General features: G+C 35.0%; 2 protein-coding genes across 15 annotated transcripts in view; one reads left to right on the plus strand and one right to left on the minus strand.

Moving 5' to 3' along the window:
* The window catches only part of FANCL (FA complementation group L), an 82,061-nt gene extending 70,688 nt beyond the window's left edge, over window positions 1-11,373 (plus strand). For 6 of the 11 annotated variants that reach the window (XM_019021114.4, XM_004029267.5, XM_055378855.2 and 3 more), the window contains 7 exons: window positions 4,735-4,885; window positions 7,077-7,160; window positions 7,526-7,571; window positions 7,653-7,734; window positions 8,966-9,082; window positions 10,428-10,499; window positions 10,794-11,373. In XM_019021114.4, coding sequence (XP_018876659.4) covers window positions 4,735-4,885; window positions 7,077-7,160; window positions 7,526-7,571; window positions 7,653-7,734; window positions 8,966-9,082; window positions 10,428-10,499; window positions 10,794-10,829 — 588 coding nt within the window. In that variant the 3' untranslated portion in view covers window positions 10,830-11,373. Of the gene's footprint in view, window positions 1-4,734; window positions 4,886-7,076; window positions 7,161-7,525; window positions 7,572-7,652; window positions 7,735-8,965; window positions 9,083-9,257 lie in introns of all 11 variants that reach the window. The other 5 variants (XR_010129976.1, XR_010129977.1, XR_008677251.2 and 2 more) reach the window with 4 other exon arrangements.
* VRK2 (VRK serine/threonine kinase 2) overlaps window positions 10,723-26,344 on the minus strand; it is a 112,732-nt gene continuing 97,110 nt past the window's right edge. For all 4 annotated transcript variants that reach the window (XM_063695875.1, XM_004029268.5, XM_055378850.2 and 1 more), the window contains 2 exons: window positions 24,129-24,287; window positions 10,723-11,267 (listed from right to left, as the gene is read on the minus strand). In XM_063695875.1, the coding sequence (XP_063551945.1) occupies window positions 10,923-11,267; window positions 24,129-24,287 (504 nt within the window). In that variant the 3' untranslated portion in view covers window positions 10,723-10,922. The remainder of the gene's footprint in view (window positions 11,268-24,128; window positions 24,288-26,344) is intronic.

The following is a 26,344-nucleotide window of genomic DNA, read 5'->3' on the forward strand; positions in this document are numbered from 1 at the left end:
AGCAGTGGGTCTTCACCGTTTATCCAATTTGCCAGTCTGTGTCTTTTAATTGGGGGATTTAGCTCGTTTACATTTATGTGTAAATTTGATCCTGTCATTGTGATGCTAGCTGGTTATTTTGTTCGTTAGTTGATGCAGTTTCTTCATAGTGTTGATGGTCATTACATTTTCGTATGTTTTTGCAGTGGCTGGTACTGGTTTTTCCTTTGCATATTTCACGCGTCCTTCAGGAGCTCTTGTAAGGCAGGCCTGGTGGTGACAAGATCTCTCAGGATTTGCTTGTCTGTAAAGGATTTTATTTCTCCTTCACTCCTGAAGGTTAGTTTGGCGGGATAGGAAATTCTAGGTTGAAAATTCTTTTCTTTAAGAATATTAAATATTGGCCCCCACTCTCTTCTGGCTTGTAGGGTTTCTGCAGAGAGATCTGCTGTTAGTCTGATGGGCTTCCCTTTGTGGGTAACCCAACCTTTGTCTCTGGCTGCCCTTAACATTTTTTCCTTCATTTCAACCTTGATGAATCTGACCATTATGTGTCTTGTGGTTGCTGTTCTGGAGGAGTATCTTTGTGGTGTTCTCTGTATTTCCTGAATTGGAATGTTGGAGAAGCTCTCCTGGATAACATCCTGAAGAGTGTTTTTTAACTTGGTTCCACTCTCGCCATCACTTTCAGGCACACCAATCAAACATAGGTTTGGTCTTTTCACATAGTCTGATATTTCTTGGAGGCTTTGTTCATTCCTTCTCATTCTTTTTTCTCTAATCTTGTCTTCACACTTTATTAAGTTGATCTTAAATCTCTGATATCCTTTTTTCCGCTTGATTGATTCGGCAATTGATACTTGTGTATGCTTCACGAAGTTCTTGTGCTGTGTTTTTCAGCTACATCAGGTCATTTATGTTCTTCTGTAACCTGGTTATTTTAGTTAGCAATTCCTCTTTTTTTCAAGGTTCTTAGCTTCCTTGCATTGGGTTAGAACATGCTCCTTTAGCTCAGAGGAGTTTGTTATTACCCACTTTCTGAAGCCTACTTCTGTCAGTTCGTCTAACTCATTCTCTGTCCAGTTTTGTTCCTTTGCTGGTGAGGAGTTGCGATCCGTTGGAGAAAAGGCGTTCTGGTTTTTGGAATTTTCCTCCTTTTTGTGCCAGTTTTTCCTCATCGTTGTGGATTTATCTGCATTTGGTCTTTGATATTGTTGACTTTCATATGGGGTTTTGGTGTGGATGTCCTTTTTGTTGATGTTGATGCTATTGCTTTCTGTTTGTTAGTTTTCCGTCTAACAGACCCCTCTGCTGCAGGTCTGCTGGAGTTTACTGGAGGTCCACTCCAGACCTTGTTTGCCTGGGTATCACCAGTGGAGGTTGCAGAACAGTAAAGATTTTGCTGCCTGTTCCTTTCTCTGGAAGCTTCGTCCCAGAGGGGCATCCTCCAAATGCCAGCTGGAGCTCTCCTGTATGAGTTGTCTTTTGACCCCTGCTTGAGGAGGCAGTCTGTCCCTTAGCAGAGCTCGAGTGCTGTGGTGGGAGATCTGCTGCTCTTTTCAGAGCCAGCAGGAGGGAACATTTAAGTCTGCTGAAGCTGTGCCTTCAGCCGCCCCTTTCCCCAGGTGCTCTGTCCCAGGGAGATGGGAGTTTTATCTATAAGCCTCTGACTTTGGCTGCTGCTGTTCTTTCAGAGGTGCCCTGCCCAGAGAGGAGGAATCTGGTGAGACAGTCTGGCTACAGAGGGTTTGCTGAGCTGCAGTGAGCTCTGCCCAGTTCCAGCTTACTGGTGGCATTGTTTACACTGTGAGAGGTAAACCACGTACTCAAGCCTCAGTAATGGTGGATGTCCCTTCCCCCACCAAGCTTGAGTGTCCCAGGTCTACTTCAGACTGCTGTGCTGGCAGCGAGAATTTCAAGCCAGTGGATCTTAGCTTGCTGTGCTTCTTGTGGTGGGATCCACTGAGATAGACCACTTGGCGCCCTGGCATCAGCTCCCTTTCTAGGGGAGTGAATAGTTTTGTCTTGCTGGTGTTCCAGGCGCCACTGGGGTACTAAAAAAAAAACTCCTATAGCTAGCTCAATGTCTGCCCAAATGACCACCCAGTTTTGTGCTTGAAACCCAGGGCCCTGGTGGCGTAGGCACCAGAGGGAATCTCCTGATCTGCGGGTTGTGAAGACCGTGGGAAAAGCATATCTGGGCCAGAGTGCACCACTTCTCATGGCACAGTCCCTCATGGCTTCCCTTGGCTAGGGGAGGGAGCTCCCCAACCCCTTGCGCTTCCTGAGTGAGGTGATAGCCCACCCTGCTTTGGCTCGCCCTCCGTGGGCTGCACCCACTATCTAACCAGTCCCAACGAGATGAGCCGGGTACCTTCGTTGGAAATGCAGAAGTCACCTGCCTTCTGCCTTGATCTCGCTGGGAGCTGCAGACCGGAGCTGTTCCTATTCGGCCATCTTGCCAGCCACCAAGAATGTCAGCTATTTTTATTTTTAAAAATATTTTTTAGAGAACTCATCTCCCTGCAAAATACTTACTGAACTTTGATTTTAATTTTGGCCATATTATTTCTTGGCATTTGTGGTGCTGTATATAAAGTATTTAATTCCATTGGTAATATTTAGAAATAATATATTTTTTTCAATTTGGGGAAAAAATTCAAAATAAGGGTTTTTAGTGATTTAATGGACACAATAAGCAGTTGGAGAAAAAACTATTAGTCGCATAGCTTACTGATATAATAGTTTTGATGTCTACCCCCTAAGTTCATTGAAATTGCTAAGTGAAGTGTTTCTGTGTCCAACTTGTCATATTTTGTATCTTTCTTTTCCCCATCTGGAATGTAAAAATAATGTTTAATGTATCTACCTCAAATGGCTAGCTAGTGAAATCGTATAGTGGCTTTTAGGGTTTAAAATTCACTTTTTCTGTAATTACCAAGTAACTTCTAGTTCCAGGGATGTTTTGTTTTTAGCTATTTTCTTATTAAAAATACATTTTTCTGTTCAAAATGCAATTAGCATTTTATTTGCAGTTGTGCATAAGAGAAATGGACAATGCCATTGGAAAAAACTTCAAATAAAAGATGCCACTGTGAAAATATTTTATAACTCTTTTTTTGGCAGGGGAGTTAACCTTATCTTGGGTATACAAAGGAATAGGTAATTACGGATTTTAAATACACATGTAGAAACAGACAGAGAAAGGAGAGACAGAGATATACTATTGTACTGATTTTAAAACTAGCTTCTTGGGAGTTTAATTTTCTGATTTCTGGATTCTGTCACCTAAACTTATAGGTAAGTAAAGTATACCAGAAGAGAACAGACATTATACCGTCAATATCCTCAAAGGTTATTTTTGAGATATTAGGCTCTAATTCCTACTTCACACCTTTTTTTTTTTTCTTTTTGAGACGGAGTCTAGCTCTGTCACCAGGCTGGGGTGCAGTGGCGCGATCTCGGCCCACTGCAACCTCTGCCTCCCGGGTTCAAGTGATTCTCCTGCCTCTGTCTCCCAAATAGCTGGGACTATGGGCGCGTGCCACCACGCCCAGCTAATTTTTGTATTTTTAGAAGAGACAAGGTTTCACCTTATTGGCCAGGATGGTCTCTATCTCTTGACCTCGTGATCTGCGCACCTCAGCCTCCCAGAGTGCTGGGATTACAGGCGTGAGCCACTGCACCTGGCCCACTTTTTAAAAAAATATGTGTAGAAGGTTAGAACAGTTGAATCCAGCACAGTGGAACTGAGCCATGAATTCATCCAAGTGTAAACCTTGACTGAAGTGACAAAACGGGATGGGTTTTCCTTAAGTATTAGGTATAAAATACATGTTTAAGGAAGTGGCTAGTTTCTTTTCATCTTAGGGTGTATCATATTCTTAAATTATTGGTGTGGCCAGTTATTTCAGATTGAAAACATTTGTAGTATGTGACTTTACATTTTGTGTACTTGAAACAATAAACCCCTTATTAAACTGTTTTGATTGATTTTGTATCAAAAGTATTTAGTAAGCAGTTGTATCTTTTAAACATACCACATTGTTTTATGAGAAACTCCTTTGTTTAAAAACTGATTTTTAAAGTCAGTGATGGCATTACTTATTATTTAGTGAAACTATATTTAAGCTAATTCCTATAAAAGATTAATATATGAAATGCTGAATTCAGAGATTGGCTAAAAGTTAAATGTGGAAAAACATCGTTTGTACCTTCTGTTTTAATTGTTTAAAAATGTGTAAAACCTTTTCATACTCTGCCTAATTAGGTCTCCAAAGTTTTTAATAATATTTAAAGGTAATCTCACTAAATTACAAATAGCACTGCATTTAACTTGATTGCTGCAGCAAACATGAAATTAAGATTTTCATACTAAAGTATTATAGATTTTGTATAGGTCCTATGTTAGCCATATCATGTACATTAATATTTATTAAAGTTGTGTGTGTGTACATCTTGTAGTACTCATTACTATTGCATACGTGTAGTATATCAAGCATTATAATAAAATTATGATTTTTAAAAAACCATTCTTTCTCAGGTGTATAGTCTACTGTCAATAAAAAAGAATCCTGTAAACGCTGTTTCGGAAGAGATGTGAAGCAGGGAGAGTTGACTACTGTTTACTGGAGTCTACTTTGTAGCTAAAATGAAACAGAGCTTAAAATTTCTAAATTGAGTGTATTTTAAGTAAAACATTATCTGCTATTGGTAGAGTACCATATAACTTATTCAACTTTCATTTTTTCACAGAGCTCCTTAATAAGCATTTATAGTCAGTTTTTGGCAGCAATAGAATCACTAAAGGCATTCTGGGATGTTATGGATGAAATCGATGAGAAGACCTGGGTACTTGAGCCAGAAAAACCTCCACGGAGTGCAGCAGCACGCAGAATTGCATTAGGTAGGGACAAAGAGGATTAAGGGTTTGTTTTTAGGTGTTTTATTTTGTATTATGAAAATAAATCTAACAATGACAGTTGGACTCAGACTTCTTTATATGAAGTCAACTATTAAAATTTTCTAGTATAAACTTTTTTTTTGGCTACACATTTAAATGTAAATATTTTAGGTGAAAAGGAGAAGTACTGAGGTGTCTCATTATAAAAGGTGATGATCCAATGGAGGTAACATTTAGAAGTAGAGTTTAATTAGCTGCTAATTAGCACAGGAATCGTGGAACAGGTAATTCAAAATTTACATTACTTAGAACAAGAAAAAAGTCAGAATAATGCAGTCTTCATTTGTGAAACTTACAATCTTCTAAGATTAGTGTGCTCAGATCTGGGAATATTTTCTGTTAGAAATACAGAGGAAGATAAAAGAACTTGCAGTAGACCATGCCACTGAAGAGTAAACAGCACAGAGAAAGAATTTATAGTTTTAAGTATTTTCTTCACAAGTATATGAAATTTATGAGTGAGATATGGTATAATCATAAATACCTGTGCAATGTTATCATGTTCTCTTGACTATAAAATGGCTGTGTATTTTCATTATAAGCAAGCAAAACATGACTTCAGCCTTTCTCAAGATTTTAAACTATATTTAAGCTCACATTAAATACCATAGCTAGTTTTAAGATACCCATTTCTTTTTTTCTAAATAGATATGTTGTTCAAGGGTATTTTGAAATTCTGACGTGAATCACATCCAAGTTAGTGAGCAATTTTTATACTTTATACCTAGGTATAATATAGATTATCTGGGGGAAGAATGTGACATACATGGTATTATGAGAAGAAAGTATAGTTTACAGCAGTTCTACGAATAGTATTGTTACTTTCCTGGTTTCAAAAAGTCTGTGTTTAATTTGGAACAATTAACCAAATTATGGTATATTTGTGAACAAGTAGATACTAAGAATGAAAATATTTTCTTCAAAGAAATGTAGTAAATCATTATTTTTGTGGCCCCATTAAAATAATTATCAGGTTATGATTAAATATACTTACTATATTTCTCATTCAGCATACATAGTCTAGTTTTTAATTCATTCCCTATTTACCTTTTAGCTTCTTTTTTCTCCTCCAGGCATGATTTGCTTTCTTAAGACCAAGTTTTGCACAAGTGAATGGAAAAATTAGTTAATATGCCCATATTAAGTGAAAGTACTGTCTGGAGCCATTACCAGATGACAGTGTTAAGGGCTAATAAGAAATTTAAATTTCTGTTCATAGTAAATGAACCAAATGAGATTATAACTTTTTGTATTTTTATTTGTCTCATTGAATGGCTAGTCATTTTTTTCTGTTAATGACCTCTTTTTGCCAGATATGCAATAACTGCATTTATGTTGATGCCAGCCTTAGTGAAAGGCTTATTCTACAGTGTATGGAATTTATCAAGACATTTTTACCATGAAAATGAAATCCAAATTGATCTTAAGCAGTTACACTATGTACCTTCAAAAAATAGAAAATTTCTGAAACTTACACTGTAGTCCAGTACAGTTAAAATGTATAAAAGAACCTAGTGCCAATTTTCTTAGGTCTTGCGAAATTAGGTTACTTATTGTTTTGGTTATTAATGAACAATTGCCAATGTGAATGAAATCTTTTGTTAAATTATAAGGGAAAGTTTCACATGCAGCAAAATAATTCAGAAAATGTTTTTATAAATTTTTATAAAACTTGAATCTTTAATGTTTGTTTTTACCATTTACTGTATTGTTGGTCTTTTTACATTTGGCCATAGTTCTATGAAATGTAAACTTTTTCAGGAAAGCCATGAAAAATAATTTAGATAGTTATTTCTTAAATATGTGACTTGTGATAGTTTTGATATTACAGACCTTTATCACTCCACAGAACATTTTTATTTAAACTTTAATACAGTTGACCAGAATTGCAATCTAATTAAATATATCAATTTGTTGACTGGCTGAAATTTAAGATCCTTTCAATGATAATCCTATCAAAATTACTTCTTTTGGTTCAATTATATTTACCATTACATAAAACTACAAAACATTTGGTTAATCTTTCCGTGGGTATACAGTGAAATAGGTAGCCAGACCAACACCTCTTTATTTTTTATTGGCTTTTTTGATGAGCTGTTCTACTTCTAAAAGATTTAATCTTGTTTCATTCTAGGGAATAATGTTTCCATAAATATAGAGGTAGACCCCAGGCATCCTACTATGCTTCCTGAGTGCTTCTTTCTTGGAGCTGACCATGGTATGACATCTGAGATTTAAACGTTTTTTAATAGAGTCATAAAATCCTTGCCTACCATTGTTAAATTATTAGACAATATTAGTATATTAATGGTAGTTTTTATTTTTTGTCTGAGACGGAGTTTTGCTCTTGTTGCCCAGTATGGAGTGTAATGGCGCGATCTTGGTTCACCACCGCAATAATGATAGTTATTTTAAATGAAAGTGTTTCAGCATTCTGAACTGTATAATTTTGTTTTTTAACATAATACATATAATTTTGATTTTCTAATCAAGTAGTTAAGAAACATTCTGTATCAAATGTGGCTTTACAAACCAAGAGTAGAGCATGCAATTATTAAACTTTTTTTTTTTTTTAATCTGAAGTGGTAAAACCCCTGGGAATTAAGCTGAGCAGGAACATACATTTGTGGTAGGTACCTTGGCAATATAATTTTTACTTTTTGGTGATTTTACAAAGTTCACAGCATAATTTTTTTCCCCATGCTTTCAGGGATCCAGAAAATAGTGTGTTACAAAATTTGAAAGATGTTTTAGAAATTGATTTTCCAGCTCGTGCTATCCTGGAAAAATCTGTAAGTTTTATCAGTGCTTTGATATTCCAGACAGTATTGCATAATGAAGTTTAAATGCTTCTCTCAGTGAAAAATGAGGCTGAAAAAGGAGGGAATTAGAAAAATATTATAACAGACTTCTGATCTGCATCAAAAAACTTGTTTACCTTTGATTGGTTGTTAAGTACAACTGCCTCTTGGAACAGGGGGATTGATTACAGGGCTGCCCATGGATACAAAAATCCACAGACATTAAAGTTCCACAGTTACCCTGCGGGACCCATATGTAGAAAAAGTCGGCACTCTGTATACAGAGATTTCACATAAACACAGGTTCTGCATCTTGTCAGTACTGTATTTTTGATCTGCGTTTGGTTAAAAAAAAATCTGTGTATAAGTAGACCTGTGCAATTCAAACCCACGTTGTTCAAGGGTCAACTATATACTTTTTTCATGGTCTTCAGTAGTGACGTCATTAATGACAGACATTTATTAAAAATAAGGGGAAAACTCCAAAGTAGCTAATGAGATGTTTGGCTTTTCTACATAGTCTGTTTATGGATGGCTCAAGTACTGATTAGCTTGATATAAGTGTTTGTGAAGCAGTTATAAGTTTCTCAAAATTGAATAGATACCACTATATTGCAAAAATAATAAACTTAGAATTGATTTTTGACAAGGCTGCTAAGGTTGTAGACTACTAAATGGTAGTGAGTTTCTTTTTCCTTTAGTTACAGAATTGTGCTGTTTAGTAATCACTAGCTAATATCAATTCCTTTCTTTAAATACTATCAGGGACATTATAACAATGTATGATATGGGAAAATTACTGATGCCCAAACATCTTGCCAGCCAAAAATGGAATCTCTTTTTTTAGCCTAGCTGTGTATATTTGAGTAAAAAAGGAAACACTCTACAATAGCTTTGCTAGGTGTTAAATAGTAATGTAATTATATTTCCTATAATACAGCAATATGGTCACCTTTATAAAAACTATATTTATAAAACATTCTTCCTGATCTTACCTTGTGTTTTAAACACATAGATGATTTCATATTCTAAAGTAGTTAGGAGAATTGTAATGTTCCCAACATAAAAGGTAAATGTTGAGGTGATGAATATCTTAATTATCCTGATGTGATCATTAAACATTGTATACATGTATCAAAATATCACACATACCCTCCCAAATATGTACAACGAATAAGTTAGTGAGACACATATGCTTTTTATAAATATTTTTCTTTTGAAGGATTTTACTATGGATTGTGGAATTTGTTATGCTTATCAACTTGACGGTACAATTCCTGATCAAGTGTGTGATAATTCCCAGTGTGGACAACCTTTCCATCAAATATGCTTATATGAGGTAAAAAATAAAAATATTGTCAAGACTTTTTTCTGCTAACACAACATAGGAAGTATTCCTGTTTGAAATACACAGAATCTAAAATCTGTTGAGTCAATAGTGATCCTCTCTTTTGCCATTAACTCCTTTTACCAGTTTATTCCAGATGCTTATGTGCTTCATTTCTTCATCACAGTTACTAATGAGTGGAGAAATGTTCTGAAGTATCCAAGAAGGGAGAAAATCTATCCAGAATATATTCATGGACTAGCTTATTGACACACAACAAATTAAATTGATGGTACATTGGTATCTTTCTGTAAATTCCTTGTTACCACAATGTAAGCTTCATAGATTTACCCAAGGTGGAGGTGGTTGAAAGTGGCAGTAATACAGTGAAAATGAAATTAGTACTATGTAGTATCTATTACTTTTCAGGCTGCATTTAAGAATAGAATATATCCAATACTACTACTTTTCATGTTGAGAAGAATGCCTTTTGTGATCTGAGTCTCACAGCACTCAGGCAATGCAACTTTACTTACTGTATGTGAAGTCTACTTTCATTCCTGTCTTTAGTGCTTGGCTTCACCTTAGGGCCTAGTTGATACATGATAAACTGTGTGTAACTATATACAGAACACCTTGCAATTGTATGTTGCCTTCGGTTTCAGTCTTCCTTAATATCACATCTTTACTTTTGTGATTAGAGGTAGCAGTTGGTGCCGTCTGTACTTTGCCAATGGAGAACTTAGGCAGAGGCATCTGTTTACCTTATATAAAATCATGAAATTACAGAAATACAGGTCAAATTACAGAAATACTCTAAGGGAACATGTGATTTCTTTTGTAATTATGAATATTCATTTAATTTTTAAAAATTCACTGGCTCATGCTTATAATCAATGGGTTGAAAATTAACCCACTGTTAGTGATTAAGACCAGAACTAAGAGGGAAATTTTCAAGAGCCTATAGTATCTTTAACAGCAGGAGTTGTTAATTTGTGATTAATGGATTTAGGGAAACTCTATGAATGCCAGGAACTTAGTATGCATTATTTTTATGTATGTCTATTCTGGGGATAAAGAAAATGCGTAATTCTTATCAGATTCTTAAAGGGGCCCATAATGTGGTTATAAACCAGTGGTTTAGGCCTTCAATTCCATGTTGATTTCCCTTGTTACTCAACATCTTAATAGTCTGCTATTGGCTCAGGAAATACATCCCTTACTCTTGCAAAACAAAATTAACCTAAGTCTTCTGGAATAAAAACATAATGCACTTAAAAACAAAGGGAATGACATTTGGAGTATCTGTAATTTGTAATCATGCTGACGCTTCTCCTTTATCTTTTAAAATTTGCAGTGGCTGAGAGGACTACTAACTAGTAGACAGAGTTTTAACATCATATTTGGTGAATGTCCATATTGTAGTAAGGTAAGCAAATTGTTAATCACATCTCATAAAATGTGCCTAGCTTTCAGTAATATGTTCTAGAAGATAGATCTATATAGTATATCAGTTTATCTAAAACTTTTGAAACTCATTCTCTGTATTTCTATTTTTCAAATTCTCTGATCAAAAACATTAAACTCCTTTTCTAGATTTCCTAGACGATCTGAAACTTCAGAAGTGTTTTCCAAACTGTACTATGACACTATTTCTAGTACAAAGCAATTTTATTTTTTAGAGTGTCCACAAACTTTGTTAAAATATGTTCTCTTTTTAAAGCCAATTACCTTAAAAATGTCTGGAAGGAAACACTGAAATAAGAATATAACATTTTGATGAAGAGCTGGAAACTTAAAAAATTATCAAAAGGAATTTTGGTATCTTCAGAGAAAAAATAATTTGGTATCTTCAGAGAAAAAATAAAGCAAGAAATACTAACATCAAAAGGACAGGTATGATGATGCGATAATAATAAACATCTGCGTTTGTCTCTTCACTAAGAGTAAACTGGGAAATTGTAGGCCAAAGTCCAGTTGAACTTTCTAAGTCTGTGATCCCCGTGCTGACTGTGGAAGTGTATTTATACCAAGATGGAGATCTTGACTTCTTGAATATATCTGGACTGATAAAATCTTGATGAGGTTCATAAAATGAGTTTGGGAATTGTGTATAGCTGATTTTTTGTGGGAAACTGTTTACTTCATTCAAAGGTTCTTGAGACTCTTGATATTTCTGTCTTCTCCTTGTGCTTCCCTATGGAAAAAATACATATATAGTTTAGTTTGTTAGATGTGAGTTATCCAAGTATTTATTTTGTGTAGTGTGTAAGAATGCTAAATAAAATGTTATACAAGATCAAGTTTTTGTGTGTTATTTTTCCTGAGAAGTAATTTTTAGGTAAAGAGCTTAAAGATTTACACTTTTTAAGAGTTTATAAACATCCAACAAGCAAATCTGGATATAATTTGAGTGGTTCTTTTAAACCACGTAAGTAGGCCATCTCTTAAGTAATTTATAATCTAAAAATAAATAGGATAGAATATGAAAACTGAATTTTCTTGGCAAAACCAAAAAATTGGGCTTAATCTTAAGGGGGTAAGATAGCCATAATTAGAAATATTTTGGTCATTAATGTGATTCTTTACCTTTTGATTCCATGGCAACTGAGAAGTGGTGTCCACTGTACAGTGGGCAAAGGATGCGGCTGTACACAGCCAAAGAAAACTGCCTCAGGGATAGATATAGTGTTATGTCTCTTGGAAAGCTATACAGACGAACCAGTATAGACCGAATAGATATTAATATAAAGCAAATTAAGTGGTATTAATATAAAACAAATTAACTGGTTACTTATGCAAGTTTTGGGAGCTACTTCTATGTTTTCATCATTCCTGTTGGCCAAAGTCCCAGGAATCAGTTTCCTGATCACCACTTAACTGGCTGAAAGTCGAGTTTTTCTGCTTTGCTTTGGTGACATCTGGCATGCCCCCTCAGCACCATTTATCAAGACTAACTTACTTAGAAGAGAAGAAATTTATAAAACAAAGCAAAATACTTTAAGCTTGTTCACTGTCCATCATTCTCAGAATAGCTACTACCTTCTCAACCTTTAAACTGCCACCCTTCAAACAAACAGCCCTCCCCTTTCTAGATACAGAGTTTTGGAAGTGTCAGAAAGGAGTCCTACATAAAACAAAGGATGTTTTAAAAACTAGCTTTCCTATGAAAAAAAAAAGAAATTACTTGAGAGTTAAATGACTCACTTTAAATAACTCATTTTAAACTACTCTTTCTGAGCTAACAAAGTCACATTAATGCAGTTTTTCATAAGTTTGTCAGCTTTATTAACTAAAGCCAAAAGTGAATAATTATTCCAGTGGGCCTATAAAGCATAATACAAATAAAAATAATTATGCTATCAAATCATGTATTTCTAAAGGGTAAGGTAGTAAGAGCAGCATTTACATATAGCTCACATGTGCAAGGCTGGGAGATATCTCCACTTAGGTAAGGATAGAAGTCAAGCTACTATAATTTCCAGAATCATCTACTGTGTAATTTATACACTTAATCTCTCTTGAACATCAGCAAATGACATCATATGGCAAGGCACTCATCAAAGAATTTAACCACCTGTTGTCTTCAGTACACTGAGAGGGTCTGATTAGGATAGTCTATAACAGGAGTTGCCAAAATTTGGCTTGGCTAGTTGCCTGTTTTGTGAATAAAGTTTTATTGGAACAGAGCCACATCAGTTTGTTTATGTATTGTCTATGTGGGCTTTTGCACTACAATGGCATTGTTGAATAGTTCTGACAAAAACTGTATGGAAAGTAAACTGAAAATATTTTCTTTTTGGCCTTTTAAGAAAAGGTTTGCTGACCCCTGCCTGCTCTATGGCATTATTCTTTGAGTATTAGAAAGCAAACAGATCATCATAACTTGTTAAAATGCAGATCTCATTCAAAAGGTCTAGGAGTATGACCTGAGATTCTGTATTTCTGAGAAGCTCCAGATGATGCCAATACAGCTGGTTTGCACACCCCACTTTGAGTAGCAAAGGGCTCAAGGCAATGCAATAATCTACTGTGATAGAGCATTGGTTCTCAGCCTGGGTTGATCCTGCCCCACAGAGGACATTTAGCAATTTCTGGAGACATTTTGGGTTGTTACAACTAGGAGGAGATACTATTGACACCTAGCAGATAAGTACTAGGAATGATGCGAAACATCCTACATCACAGGACAGCACCCCCACAACAAATAACAGCTCAGCTCCCAAATGTCAACAGTGCAGCTGTCAAGAAACCCTACATTAGAATAGTTATTAACTTTGAATGCACATCAGAATCGACTGGGAAGCTATGAAAAATATCAACACTACTTCCACTCTGGCCATGAAAATTTGATACCGGACTTCCCCTTCTGCTGTGAAAACCCATAAATAAATAGAAAACAAAATTAGTCAAAATATATGAAATAACTTAGGGATCTAAAACAAAGCTCAGGAAGGGAAAATAACACAGACCTAAGAAAGGCCACAATTTAAGATTTACTGCAGACTAGGCCAAAAAAGCCTGAACAGAAGTTATAAAATGATCAGGTTTAGTCACCAGTAAGTTAACTGTCTGCCGGAACTAACCTCAAAACTCTTTAAAGGAATGCAATAAAATCTGGAGTCTAAAGACCACAGCATCCACAATGTTCAGTATACAATAAAACTACTACAAATGAGATGCAGGAGATGTGACCCATAACTAGGAGAAAAAACTAACAGAGATTCAGGGCTGATCCAGATGGTACAATTATCAAACAAGGACTATAAAACATCTACATAAATATGTTCAAGGAATTAAAGTTGAACATAATGAACAGATATGGGGGAGGTGGAATCTCAACATACAAAGAAATATACTTGTGGAACTGAAAAATACAAGGTATAACATGAAAAATTCATTGGCTAGGTTTAACAGCTGATTTGACAATCAACTAGAGGTCAGGCAAAAAAAACAAAAACAAAAACAAAAAAACACCACCACCCAACCTGAGGTACAGCAACATAAAAGACTGATTTTAAAAAATAGTTATTTAGCTGCCTATGAAAAAGGTAAAGTATTCTAACATGCATGTATTTGGAACTCAGAGAAATAAGAGAGATTAAGGCATGAAACAAATTGATGAAATCATACAAAACCTTTCCAATTTGAAGACAAATATCAACCCATAGATAAAAGTAGCTCTACGAACCCAAAGCACAATAAACAAAAGACAGCCATCCTTACAAAACCAAAAATAACAAGCAAATCTTGAAAGCCACAGAAAGAAATACATTATAAGTGGGCCAATAAGAATAACTGCTAACTTCTTAGCAGAAAAAAAACAGACCTATGAAGATGGAAACATCCTTTTTAAAGTTCTGAAAGAATAGATTCCATATTCAATGAACCTTTCAAAATCAAAGTGAGGGGCATCCAGTTATAGACAAGAAAGAGTAAGCATCCCACCTTATTCTGGTAATTAAAGAGTGGACAAAAAGCACCTATCAAAACACTATGAAAATTCTAAAAATGACCCTCCCTTGCTTGAGTCTCCACCCGCCATGTACTTTAGTACCTCCTATTACCCCAGCCTGGGCCATAAAAGAGCCTGCGGTCTGGAAACAGCAATATGCACAGACTGGGGAAAAAAAAAAAAACATGAAAAACATGCTCTATCTAACCAATAGCCCTGGGGGAGGACAGGTCTACAGGACAGAATCCTTTTATACCTGCTGTACCCTAGGTGAACACCATGAAAGAAGCTGTACCTTACTTCTCTCCAGGTGCTGTGGAAACGGGGCGGCGGGGTGGGGGGGGATGGTGGGGGTGGTGGGGAGGTGGCAAGGGCGGGGTGAAGAGGGAGGGTACAGTCCTGTTGAGTATCATCACCCTGCACTAACCAGGGAGCACACCTACCCTTCCCCTATCAAGCACTGTGGAGACGGGTAGAGCCCTGTTGACTGTCCTCACACTAACAAGGTGATACCCTATCCCACTGGGTGTTAGGGAGATTGTGAGATAGAGCTCTGACAACCTTTCCCAGCCTGTACTACTGAGGTGGTCCCCCTTCCTTCCCACCAGGAGACTACCAAAACTGTAAGGCAGAGCCATATAGCCTGTTCCTCCCTGCACTAACACAAGCAGATGTGGTGCCTGTCTTCCTCCCCACCAGACACTGCAGAGACTGTAGTAGAGACCTACCAACCTTCTCCACCTTGCATTGAGCAAACATCAGAGCAACAGCAACCCTCCACGCTGGCCTCAGAAACTGGAGAGGCACTTGCCCTTTTGACCGTGCCTGCTGTGCATTAAACAGCAAAGAGTTGGCATCGCACATCTCCCTAACTAGAAAGCTCTGTTCTCAGTAGTTGACATAACTACTAGAGTGAAAATCAGCAGGAATATAAAATAAATTAGTAACATCACAAGATAATGGGATCTAGCTGATATTTATAGACTACTTCACCCCCAAACAGGAAAATACATGTTCTTTTCAACTGCAACTGGAACATTCAACCAGGCAGACCGTCATATCCTATCCATAAAACAAACCCTAACAAATTTATATTGTTAGACCATAATATAATTAAACTAGAAATCAATAACTGAAAAAAATATCTTCAGATACTTGGAAATTAACACATTTCTAAATAAGGTATTAAAAGTCTCAAGGGGAAATATATTTTGAACTGAACAAAATTGAAATGTATAAATATTTACAGGATGCAGTACAAACAGGGTTTAGCAGGACACTTATAGCATGGAATACTTACATTAGAAAAAATAGTGGGTTCAAATCAATAGCCTAAGCTTCTACCTAAACTGGAAAAAAGGGAAGAAAATACACCAAGATCAAGATGAAGGAAAGAAATAACAGGAAAATCTCCAAATGCTTTAAAATTTAAAGACGCCTTTAAATGGGTCAAAGAGACCCCAGGAAAATTAAAAAATACATTGAACTGAATGGAAATGAAAATACAACATATCAAAACATGGGACATAGCTAATGTCATGCTAGAAGGGAAATTTATACTACTAAATACTTGTACTAGAAAAGACAAAAAGTCCCAATTTAATAATCTGCACCCCAAGAAATTACAAAAAGAAATGACAACTATGTGACATGATGGATTTGTTAATTAGTGTGAGTTAAACATCCCACAATGTAGACACATATCAAAGCATCACATTGTACCCCATAGATATGATATATACAATTATATTTGTCAAAAAAAGAATTAAAAAAATTAAAAGAAATCCAAAGCAAGCAGAAATAGAAATTAGAGCAGAAATCAATAACATTGGCAATTAAAAAATACAGAATGATCAATCAAAAGCTGGTTCTGAGACATGACCAATAAGAATGACAAACTAGCAAGACTAACAGGGAAAGAAAAGACAAACTACCAGTATCTGGGAAGAAACAAATATCACTACAGACCCCACAGGCATTTAAGGGATTTGAATAAAGGAATAGTATGAATAATTATACCAACAAAAATTTGATAGCTCAGATGAAATGGACCAATTCCTGGAAAAATCACAAATTACCAAAACTAACTCAAGATGAAATAATAAAAATGCAAGAGATAAATAGTTGTGACAAGAGTCCATATGACCTGCAAAACCTAAATTTTTTACCATCTGGCTCTTTACAGAAAAGTTTGCCTACTCTTGAAATAAATATCTGAATAGTCTTACTAAAGAAATTGAATTCATAGCTAAAAAGGAATCTCCAGACCCAGATGGTTTCACTAGAGAATTCTGCAAAACATGTGAAAAAGAAACAAGATCAATTCTATACATTTTCTTCCAGAAATTAAGAAGAGGAGGAAGGCTTCTCAACTCATAAGGTCACCATTACCCTGATACCAAAACCAACAAAAACAGTAGAATAAAAAGATAACAACAGACATCAGCTCTCATGAGCACAGATGTAAAACTCCTCATTAAAATACTAGCAAATTAAATCCAGCAACATATAAAAAGAATAACATAAAATGACGAAGTGGGGTTGATTCAAGGAATGGAAGACTAATTCAATATTCAACCACAAACCAATGTCATCCACCATGGTAACAGTCTAAAGAAGAAAAATCACATGATCATATTAATTGATACAGAAAAAGCATTTGACAATATTCAGCACCTATTCATGATGAAAACTCTTAGTACATTAGAAATGGAGGGGAGCTTCCTCAACTTTATAGAGAACATCTATAAAAATGTCTACAGCTAACCTACTAAATAGTGAATGGCCAAAAACTGGAAAGAAACCAAATGTTCTTCAATGGTATATCCATACTTCATAGTACTACTGAGCAATAAAAAGGAATGAACTGCTCATGTACACAAAACTTGGATCGATCTCAAGGGCATGATGACGAATGAAACAAAGCCATTCTCAACAAGTTACATATCATAAGATTTGATTTATATGATACACTCAAAATGATAAAATTATAGTGATGCAGAATAAACCCACTGCTTTCTGAGGATTAGGATTGGGAAGAGGGTGTCACTATAGCATGAGCAATTCCTACGCGGTCATAGAACAGGTCTGTAGGATAATTGTGGTTACTCCATACATGTAATAAAATATCTAAGGAACACAGACATGCACGAGTACATGTCAAAATTGGTGATATCCTAATAAGGTCTGTATTTTATGGTAGTATATGAATGTCAATTTCCTGCTTTGTAAAATTATACTATGGTTATGTAAAATGTTTTCATTTGCAGGAGTTGGGTGAAAGGGTAGGTAAGGGTATATGGAGGCTGTATGTATTTTTGCAATTTCGGAGTCTACAGTTACTTCAAAATAAACTGTTAAAAAAAGAAATGCAGAAATAAAATATAAATCCACCACTACAAAAAAGAAAAAATGAAGGTGAAATACAAATATTTTCAGACAGACAAGAGGTGACAGAATTAGATGCCAGGAAATATATACTACAATAAATGTTAAAGGAATTTGTTCAGGCTGAAGAGAAATTATACCAAACTAAGATCTATTGAAGGAATAAAGAATTTCAGTAACTGTAAATACTGGGATACGTTAAGACTTTTTTTCCTTTTCCTTTCTTAATTTTTTTAAAATGAAAAATGGCTCCTTAAAGCAACAATACCAATGCATTCTGAAATATATTACACATGTAAAAGCAAAACATATAACAACAATAGCACAAAGGATGAGGGATAAAGGGAAGTATATATTTATAAGGTTCTTACACATTAAGTAAAGATAGAATGTAATATGATCAGTTAAATGTGCACATGGTAATTTCTAGAGCCATGCTGTCTAATATGACTTGAGCACTTGAAATATGGCTAGTTATAATTGAGATGTGCTGTTACTATAAAATAGACACCAAATTTTGAAGACTTTAGAAAAAGATGTAAAATATTTCAGTAATATTATTCTGATTATACCATTGTGGATACTGGTTTAATCAGAGGATGTTATTAAAATAGATTCTACCTGTTTCTTTTTACTTTTTGAAATGTGGTTAGTAGAATTTTTTAAATTGCATATGTGGCTTGCATTATATTTCTGTTAGGCAGGATTGTGCTGAGCACGGATTTGCAAACTTGTTTTGTAAAATGCCTGAGAGTAAATATTTTAGGCTTTTTTGACCATACAGTCTCTGTTGCAGTTAGCTCTGCCACTATGGAACAAAAGCAATCAAATACGATATGTAAGTGAATGAGTATGGCTATGTTCCAATAAAACTATTTACAAAAATAGGTGGTTGGCTGAATTTGGCCCATAGGCTATGGAGCTGACTGACCCCTTGCTCTAGAGTGACCACCAAAAAAAAAAAAAAAAAAAAAAGAACAAGCATAGAAGCATAGTTAAAAAAAAAATTCTCAATTAGTCCAAAATAAAGCAAGAGGGAGGTAAAAAGGGACAAAGAACAAATAGGGCAAAAAGAAAGCAAATTGCATAATGGTAGATTAAACCCAGCTATATCAATAGTTACCTCAAATGGAAATGGAGCAAATACAGTTACATGAAATAGACATGGAGCAAATAAAAGATAGTGTTTGCCAGATTTTATAAAATAGCGAGGCTCAACTATATGCTAGTTACAAAAGCCACAGATAAAAAGACACAAGTGGATTAAACAAAGGATGGAAATGGATACAATGTATAAATATTAATCACAGGAAGGCTGGAATTGTTAAAAGTCAGATGAAGTAGAACTCAAGATAGAGTATTTAATAGATATAAACAAAGATATTTCAGAATGATGAACAGGACAGTTAACCAAGAACATATAACTACTATCTATCTGCATATACCTAATAACAGCATCAAAATCTATGAAGCAAAAATGTATAGAAGCAAAAATGTATAGAAGAGACAAATGGATAAATTCACAATTACAGCTGGTGATTGTAACATTCCTTTGTCATTAAATGATAAAACAAGATGACAAAATAAAACAGTAAATATATAAGATTTGAACACTATTAAACAACTTAACCCCAAACTTCATAAGTATACAAGGAACATTCACTAAACTAGGCCTTTTCCTTGGTGACAAAATAAGTTTCAGTGAATTTTAAAAGATTGCAATAATACAGAATGTGTTCTGATGACAGCAAAATTAAATTAGAAATCAGTAACAAAAAAGATACCCAGTAAACCTTAAAAATACTTAGGAATTAAATAACATACTAATAAATAATCCATGGGTCAAATAAATCAAGGGACATTAGAAAATATATTGAACTGATTAATAATGAAAACACAACATATCAAAATTTGTGAAATAGACAGCCAAAGCACAGCTTACATATTTATAGGTTTAACTATATACGTTAGAAAAAAAATGAAGGAAAAAATTAGTGATTTAAACTTTCACCTTATGAAGCTTGAAAGAATAAATTAAACGCAAAATAAGTAGAATCAAGCAAATGATAAAGAATCAGTGAAATAGAAAACATATCAATGGTAGGTTTTTTTAAAAAAATCAACAAAACCAAAGGTTGGTCTTTGAAAAAAAAAAACAACGAAAAAACCAAAGCTGGTCTTTGAGAAGATCAATGAAAATGATAAGCCCTTAGCTAGACTATTAAAAAAAGAAAGAAACCAAAAGTTACCATTATCAGAACTGAAAGAGGGACATCAATATAGATATTGGTGATGGTAAAGGGAAAATAAAGAATATCCTAACTTAGTGCTGATAAATTTGAAAACTTAGATGAGATGGACAAATTCTTTGAAAAATACAAATATAAAACTGACCCAAGAAAAAAAATCTAATGATCACTCTATATATTATAGAAAGTAAATATGCAGTTAAAAAATTTCCTACAACAAATTATCAGCCCCGATGGTTTTCTTGCTAAATTCTATCCAACATTTAAGAAAGGCAAATCTTACAAAAACATTTTCTGAAAACAGAGTGCAACACTTCCAACTGGTATAATTCATAATGACCCTGAAAACAAAACCATACAAGGATATTACGAGAAAAGAAAATTACAGCTGCTCTATGAAGTAGCCATCCTTTTATTCCTTTACTTTCTTAATAAACTTGCTTTCACTTTGCAAAAAAAAAAAAAGAAAAGAAAAAGAAAATTACAGACCAGTATCCCTCATCAGTCTAGGTATAAAAACCTTCCATGGAACTGAAATTCAGCAGGAATTGAGTTGGAATTCAGCAAACAGAATTCAGCAGGAAAACACATCATGCCTAACTGGAGGTTTATCCCAGAAATAAAAGGTTGATTTAACATTTAAAAATCAATGTAATTCATCGTACTAGTAAAGGGAAAAAATCATATGATCATCTCAAGAGATCTCAAAACAGTATTTAATATTCATTATTTACATTTATTTTTCAACAAATATGGTGAAATTTCCTCAGCCTGATAAAGGGCATTTAGAAAAAATCAACAGCTAACTTAATGGTGAAAGAATGAATGCATTCCCCCTAAGATGAGGAACCAAGCAAGGATGGCCACTGTCACAACTTCTTTTCAACGTAATACTAGAGCTGCTAGCAGATGTAATAAGACAACGATAAAAAATAAATAAAGGGCATATATTGGAAAGGAAGAGGTAAAACTGTCTCTATTCATAGACATCATTAACTATGTAGAAAGTCCTAAGAATCTATTTAAAAAATAATAAAACCTATTGGAACTAATAAGTACATTTAGAAAGATCCCAAGACCCACGATTATATTGTATATCAAATATAACTGGTATAGAAATAGAAAATAAATTCTATTTCTATATACCAGCAACAAATAACTGGAATATGAAATTTTGAAAATTACTACTTAAAATGGGATCAAAAATATTTAGAGATAATTTTAATGGAAGATGTATAGACATCTACACTAAAAACTACAAAACACTGTTGAGAGAAGTTAAAGAAAATGCACATAAATGCAGAGAAGTACCAGGTTTATGCACTGGAGGAGTCGACATTGTTGGGATGCCAGTTCTCCATAAACTCATCTTTAGACTTAATGTACTCCCAGTCAATATCCCATTGTGCATTTTTTGGTGGAAACTAACAAGCTGCTTCTTAAATTTTATGGAGGAGACTAGGACCTAAAATGGCCAATACATTTTTGAAAGAAAATAAAAGGATTAAAGAACTATTCTAATTTCAGAACTTGCTGTAAAGCGACAGTAATTGATGCAGTGTGGTGTTGGTGTAAGGAGAGACAAGTAGAATAGAAGAAAATAGAGCCCAGAAATAGGCTCACACACACAGTTAGCTGACTTTTGAAAAGGGCTCCAAAGAAATTCATTAGGAACATCTTTTCAATAAATGATGGTGCAAACTATATGAAAAAGAGAACCTCAACCTCCACCTCACACAATACACATGAATTGATTTGAGATGGCTCACAGAACCAACAATGAAAGCTAAAACCATGAGCCTTGTATAAAAATATATAGCAAAATAACTTTGTGACCTTGAGGTAGGCAAAGGTTTCTTAGGTATCTTTACAGAAAAACAAACAAACAAAAAAACTATTAAAGAAAATATTGATAAATTGAACTTTAAATAAAAAAACAAATAATATAAAAAGCTTCTGCACATCCTAAGATACTATGAATTAAATGATTAGGCAGGCCACATGCTAGGAGAGGATATCCATAATACAGATATCTGATAAGGACTCCTGTGGCTTAACAATAAAAAGACAAATATCCAAATAAAAATTAGAACACTCAAAAAAGAAACTTTGTAAGAACAGATATATGAAAGGTCAGTAAAAACATGTGAAAGTGCTCAAACTTAATTAGACATCAGGTGAATAATTGGAAACACAATAATACACTAATACACATGTTAGAATGGCTAAAATTAAAAAGAGTGACAATACCAAATATTGGGGAGGACGTGGAATGGCCAGAACTCTTGTACATTACTGGTGGGAGTACAGAATGGTACTTTCAAGAACTATTTGTCAGCTCTTTATAAAACTGAACATACACCTGCCCTACGACCCAGCAATTCTACATCTCAGGAGAAATGAAACATGTCCATTGAAGGATTTGTGCCAGAATGTTTGCAGCAACTATATTCATGGTGGCCAGAAATGAGTAGTAGCCCAAATGTCCATTAATAGGAGCATGGCCTTGTGAATTATGATGTAGTTACACAATGGACATGTGAACTATGATATAGTTATACAATGGAGTACTATTCAGCAATGGAAAACACAAATTACTAATACATGCGTGAACATGCATAAATCTCAAAAAAAAAAAAAACACTGAGTGAAAGAAGCCAGGCCCAAATGAATGCATACTATATGACTGCATGTTTATGAAATTCTAGAAGAGGCAAATCTAATCTAGTGATGAGAATCAAAATGGCAGAACATTCCCTGGGGGAAGAGGACTGACTGGGGAAAAGAACCAAGACTTTCCAAAGTGATAAAATCTATATATACGTATCTCATTGCCACCACAGCCAAAAAGGAATCAATTTCTTTGCATCAGTATTTTCACAGTGCCTCCCTGTCCCTGTACACCAGGTGATTTTGGTGGACTTAAGTAAGGGTTGAAAAAGAATCTCTCAACTAGAGATTTTTAGAATCTCTAAGTTTTGTCACCAAGCACGATTTGTCTTTAATTTTACCAATAGGAACTAAAATATGCCTAAGTGAAGTAGTTCCTTACATAAATTTAAAATGAAACAACAAACAATGCCACTATTTTATACTCGAAAGAATGTAAAAGATTGCTATTAGTACTAAAAAAAGCATTTCTGTCTCTGGATAAACTTGTAGGCTTGCTGGCTGGATGAAGAATGCATAAGTACTGTGCTTCTAATTTTTGCCTCGGCTGTCAAGAAGTTCAGAGCCAAATTCAGTGCTCAGTTTAGTGATTAATATCCCAGCTGCCTGATATATCAATTTTTCTTGATTAGGTAGGGTATACAAGGTGGGGTATTAAATTATCCTGTTTCATACTGTAAACTACCTCAAATCATTTGGGGGAAATGATGGTGTATAAATCATATAAAATGTTGGTCATTTTGACAAAATTAAATATTTTTTCACTGCAGATAATAAATGCATTGTATGCTTCTCCTTGTTGTCAAAAAAGGTTAGATTAGGGAGGATTTTTGCTGTTACTTGAATGAGTCATCTGCTAAAGGTGACTCACTCTCCGCCCAAATGATTGAGTGATGTAAAAAATACATCATTTTAAAATACAGCCACATTGACAGGGAAACACTTCACTTATATTTGATTATAAGGGTGAGACTTGAGGAACCAATGTAAAAGTATAGAATACATTGAGTCCCTAATGGATCATAGATGGCAAAAGAAATTTAAGTGCACTTCATTACATTCTTAGAATAAAGAAATCAGATCTGTACGCAAATGTGCTTACTGCTATTCCGTTTCTATGATAACTGGTGCTGGCCGCTTTAATTTTATCAGCTGGCTAGGATATTTTCTGTCCCTTCTCATTTAACAAAACCATACAACCTTGGCCCTCAGGAGAAAATAAGATGTTTTTATTCCCAAAGGGCATATTCTAATGTAACATTAAGTTAGAAAAAACACACACAAACAACCCTCTCACCTGAGCTGCTTCATTGTTCATCAATCCAATCAGTTTCTCCTCTTTCTGCACTTTCCATGTTGCACAGGACTCAGCGCTTCTCTCACTGTGGACTTTTTTTTCGATTAACCTATTGTGTGCCTTGTTGACTTGCTTTGTTGCAGCCTTTTGTGAATCAACCTGTTGGTATAGAGTAAGTAATAATATATAATGAAAACTTTTGGTATTTCTCTAAAAAATGCATATATGTCCAGATTCTTAAAAATTCTAAACTTGCCAAGCTTTAAAAAAGGAAATAAAGAGGAAAGCAGCAAGTGGACATTACAGAAAAACTATAGTCGTTGGCAAGATCCAGACCCTTTCTCATCAATGGGACAAAACCAATTAAAATTAATGTCACTGCATGCATATGTATGTTTCTTACGGCACTATTCACAATAGCAAAGACTTGGAACCAACCCAAATGTGCATCAATGATAGACTGGATTAAGAAAATGTGGCACATATACACCATGGAATACTATGCAGCCATAAAAAAGGATGAGTTCATGTCCTTTGTAGGGACATGGATGAAGCTGGAAACCATCATTCTGAGCAAACTATCGCAAGGACAGAAAACCAAACACCGCATGTTCTCACTCATACGTGGGAATTGAACAGAGAACACTTGGACACAGGGTGGGGAATATCACACACTGGGGCCTGTCATGGGGTGGGGGAAGGGAAGAGGGATAGCATTAGGAGAAATACCTAATGTAAATGATCAGTTAACGGGTGCAGCACACCAACATGGCACATGTATACATATGTAATAAACCTGCAGGTTGTGCACATGTACCCTAGAACTTAAAGTATAATAAAAAAATAAAATAAAATAAAAAATGAAATTAGTGTCACTGTACTCTTTAGAATTATCTCTACAGATAACTTGCTTACTGAAAACAACACTTTTAGAGAAAATTGTCACATTTTAAAGCTGCACATGAATTCATTATTAACCTTTGCTGGGAGTGTATCCAGTATCTTTGTAGTTTAAATTCTTATTAATTAAAATCTTAGTTTTCTATCATTGAAGTGAGCCTAATTAACGTGAATATATAAAAGGAGCTTGTGATGTTGCTTACATTTTTGTGCAGGTAGTTTAACCTTTGAGCAAGATGAATAACAGTTCATGTCATCGAATACTGTGTACCAGTATCAGAGGTTAAGTTCTTCTACAACAAGCTTGCTGTCTCTAAGGTTTCTTTTTCACACCATGATGATATCTGGGGGATGCCTGACTGTTAATAACCTTGAAGTAGACTCAGAAATAGAAGGGCAGAACCCACAACACTGTTGGAAGATTGAAAGCTACAGCGAAGGTCCTTATATGAAGTATTTGTTCAGCAGCTTCATGTTTATAGCAGCTGAAAGTGCCATCACCTTTTTTTCATGAGTTAAACGGGGCAGAAGATAGGAACAGCACAAAGGGGAAATAGTGGAGTAGCCAGTGCCAAAATAGAGAATGAATTACATTGGCTGGGCAAGCAGAGCCTTAATTTGTAGTCTCTCAATTTTTAGCTTGTATCGCCAAGTGTGTTCACTCCTTCCCTTTAAAATATGCTGGTGTTTTGTGGCTAAGCCTAAATTGTCACACCACCACTCTATTCTACCCTCCTCCAGGATCCCAGCTCAAAACCACTGCCTTTCAGTGGTTTTGAAAGTTGGAAATGTTTGAAAGTTCCAACCTGAAAGTTGGAAATGTTTCTTAATCATGCAGGAATTCTTTATTTTCACCACTCAACCTTCCCAAACTACTGGGAAAATTTGTCGCCATCTTCTGAGCCACTTTCTGCTGAAGTCATCTTTGGTAATAAATGTACCTGATACCATTAGTGTGAAACAAAGGGTCTCCCGTGGTTCTTGCATACTGTTTTATCCTATAAAACATTGGCTTACCAATTCTTGTGAAAATGTGTTCCATGTTATAAAGGGTGAGATTTGCCCTCCCAGCTTTATTGAGATATATTTGACAATAAAAATTATATATAAGGTATACAATGTGATGTTTTGATACATGTATACATTGCAAAATGAATACAACAATCAAGTTATTAACACATCACCTCACGTTAGTCACCATTTCTTTGTGTGAGAATACTTAAGATCTACTCTCTTAGCAGATTTCAAGAATACAACACAGTATTACTAACTACAGTCACCATGCTGTACATCAGATCTCCAGAACTCATTCCTCT

This window comes from Gorilla gorilla, chromosome 12 (assembly GCF_029281585.2).
Source record: "Gorilla gorilla gorilla isolate KB3781 chromosome 12, NHGRI_mGorGor1-v2.1_pri, whole genome shotgun sequence".
Classification (NCBI taxonomy): Eukaryota; Metazoa; Chordata; class Mammalia; order Primates; family Hominidae; genus Gorilla; species Gorilla gorilla.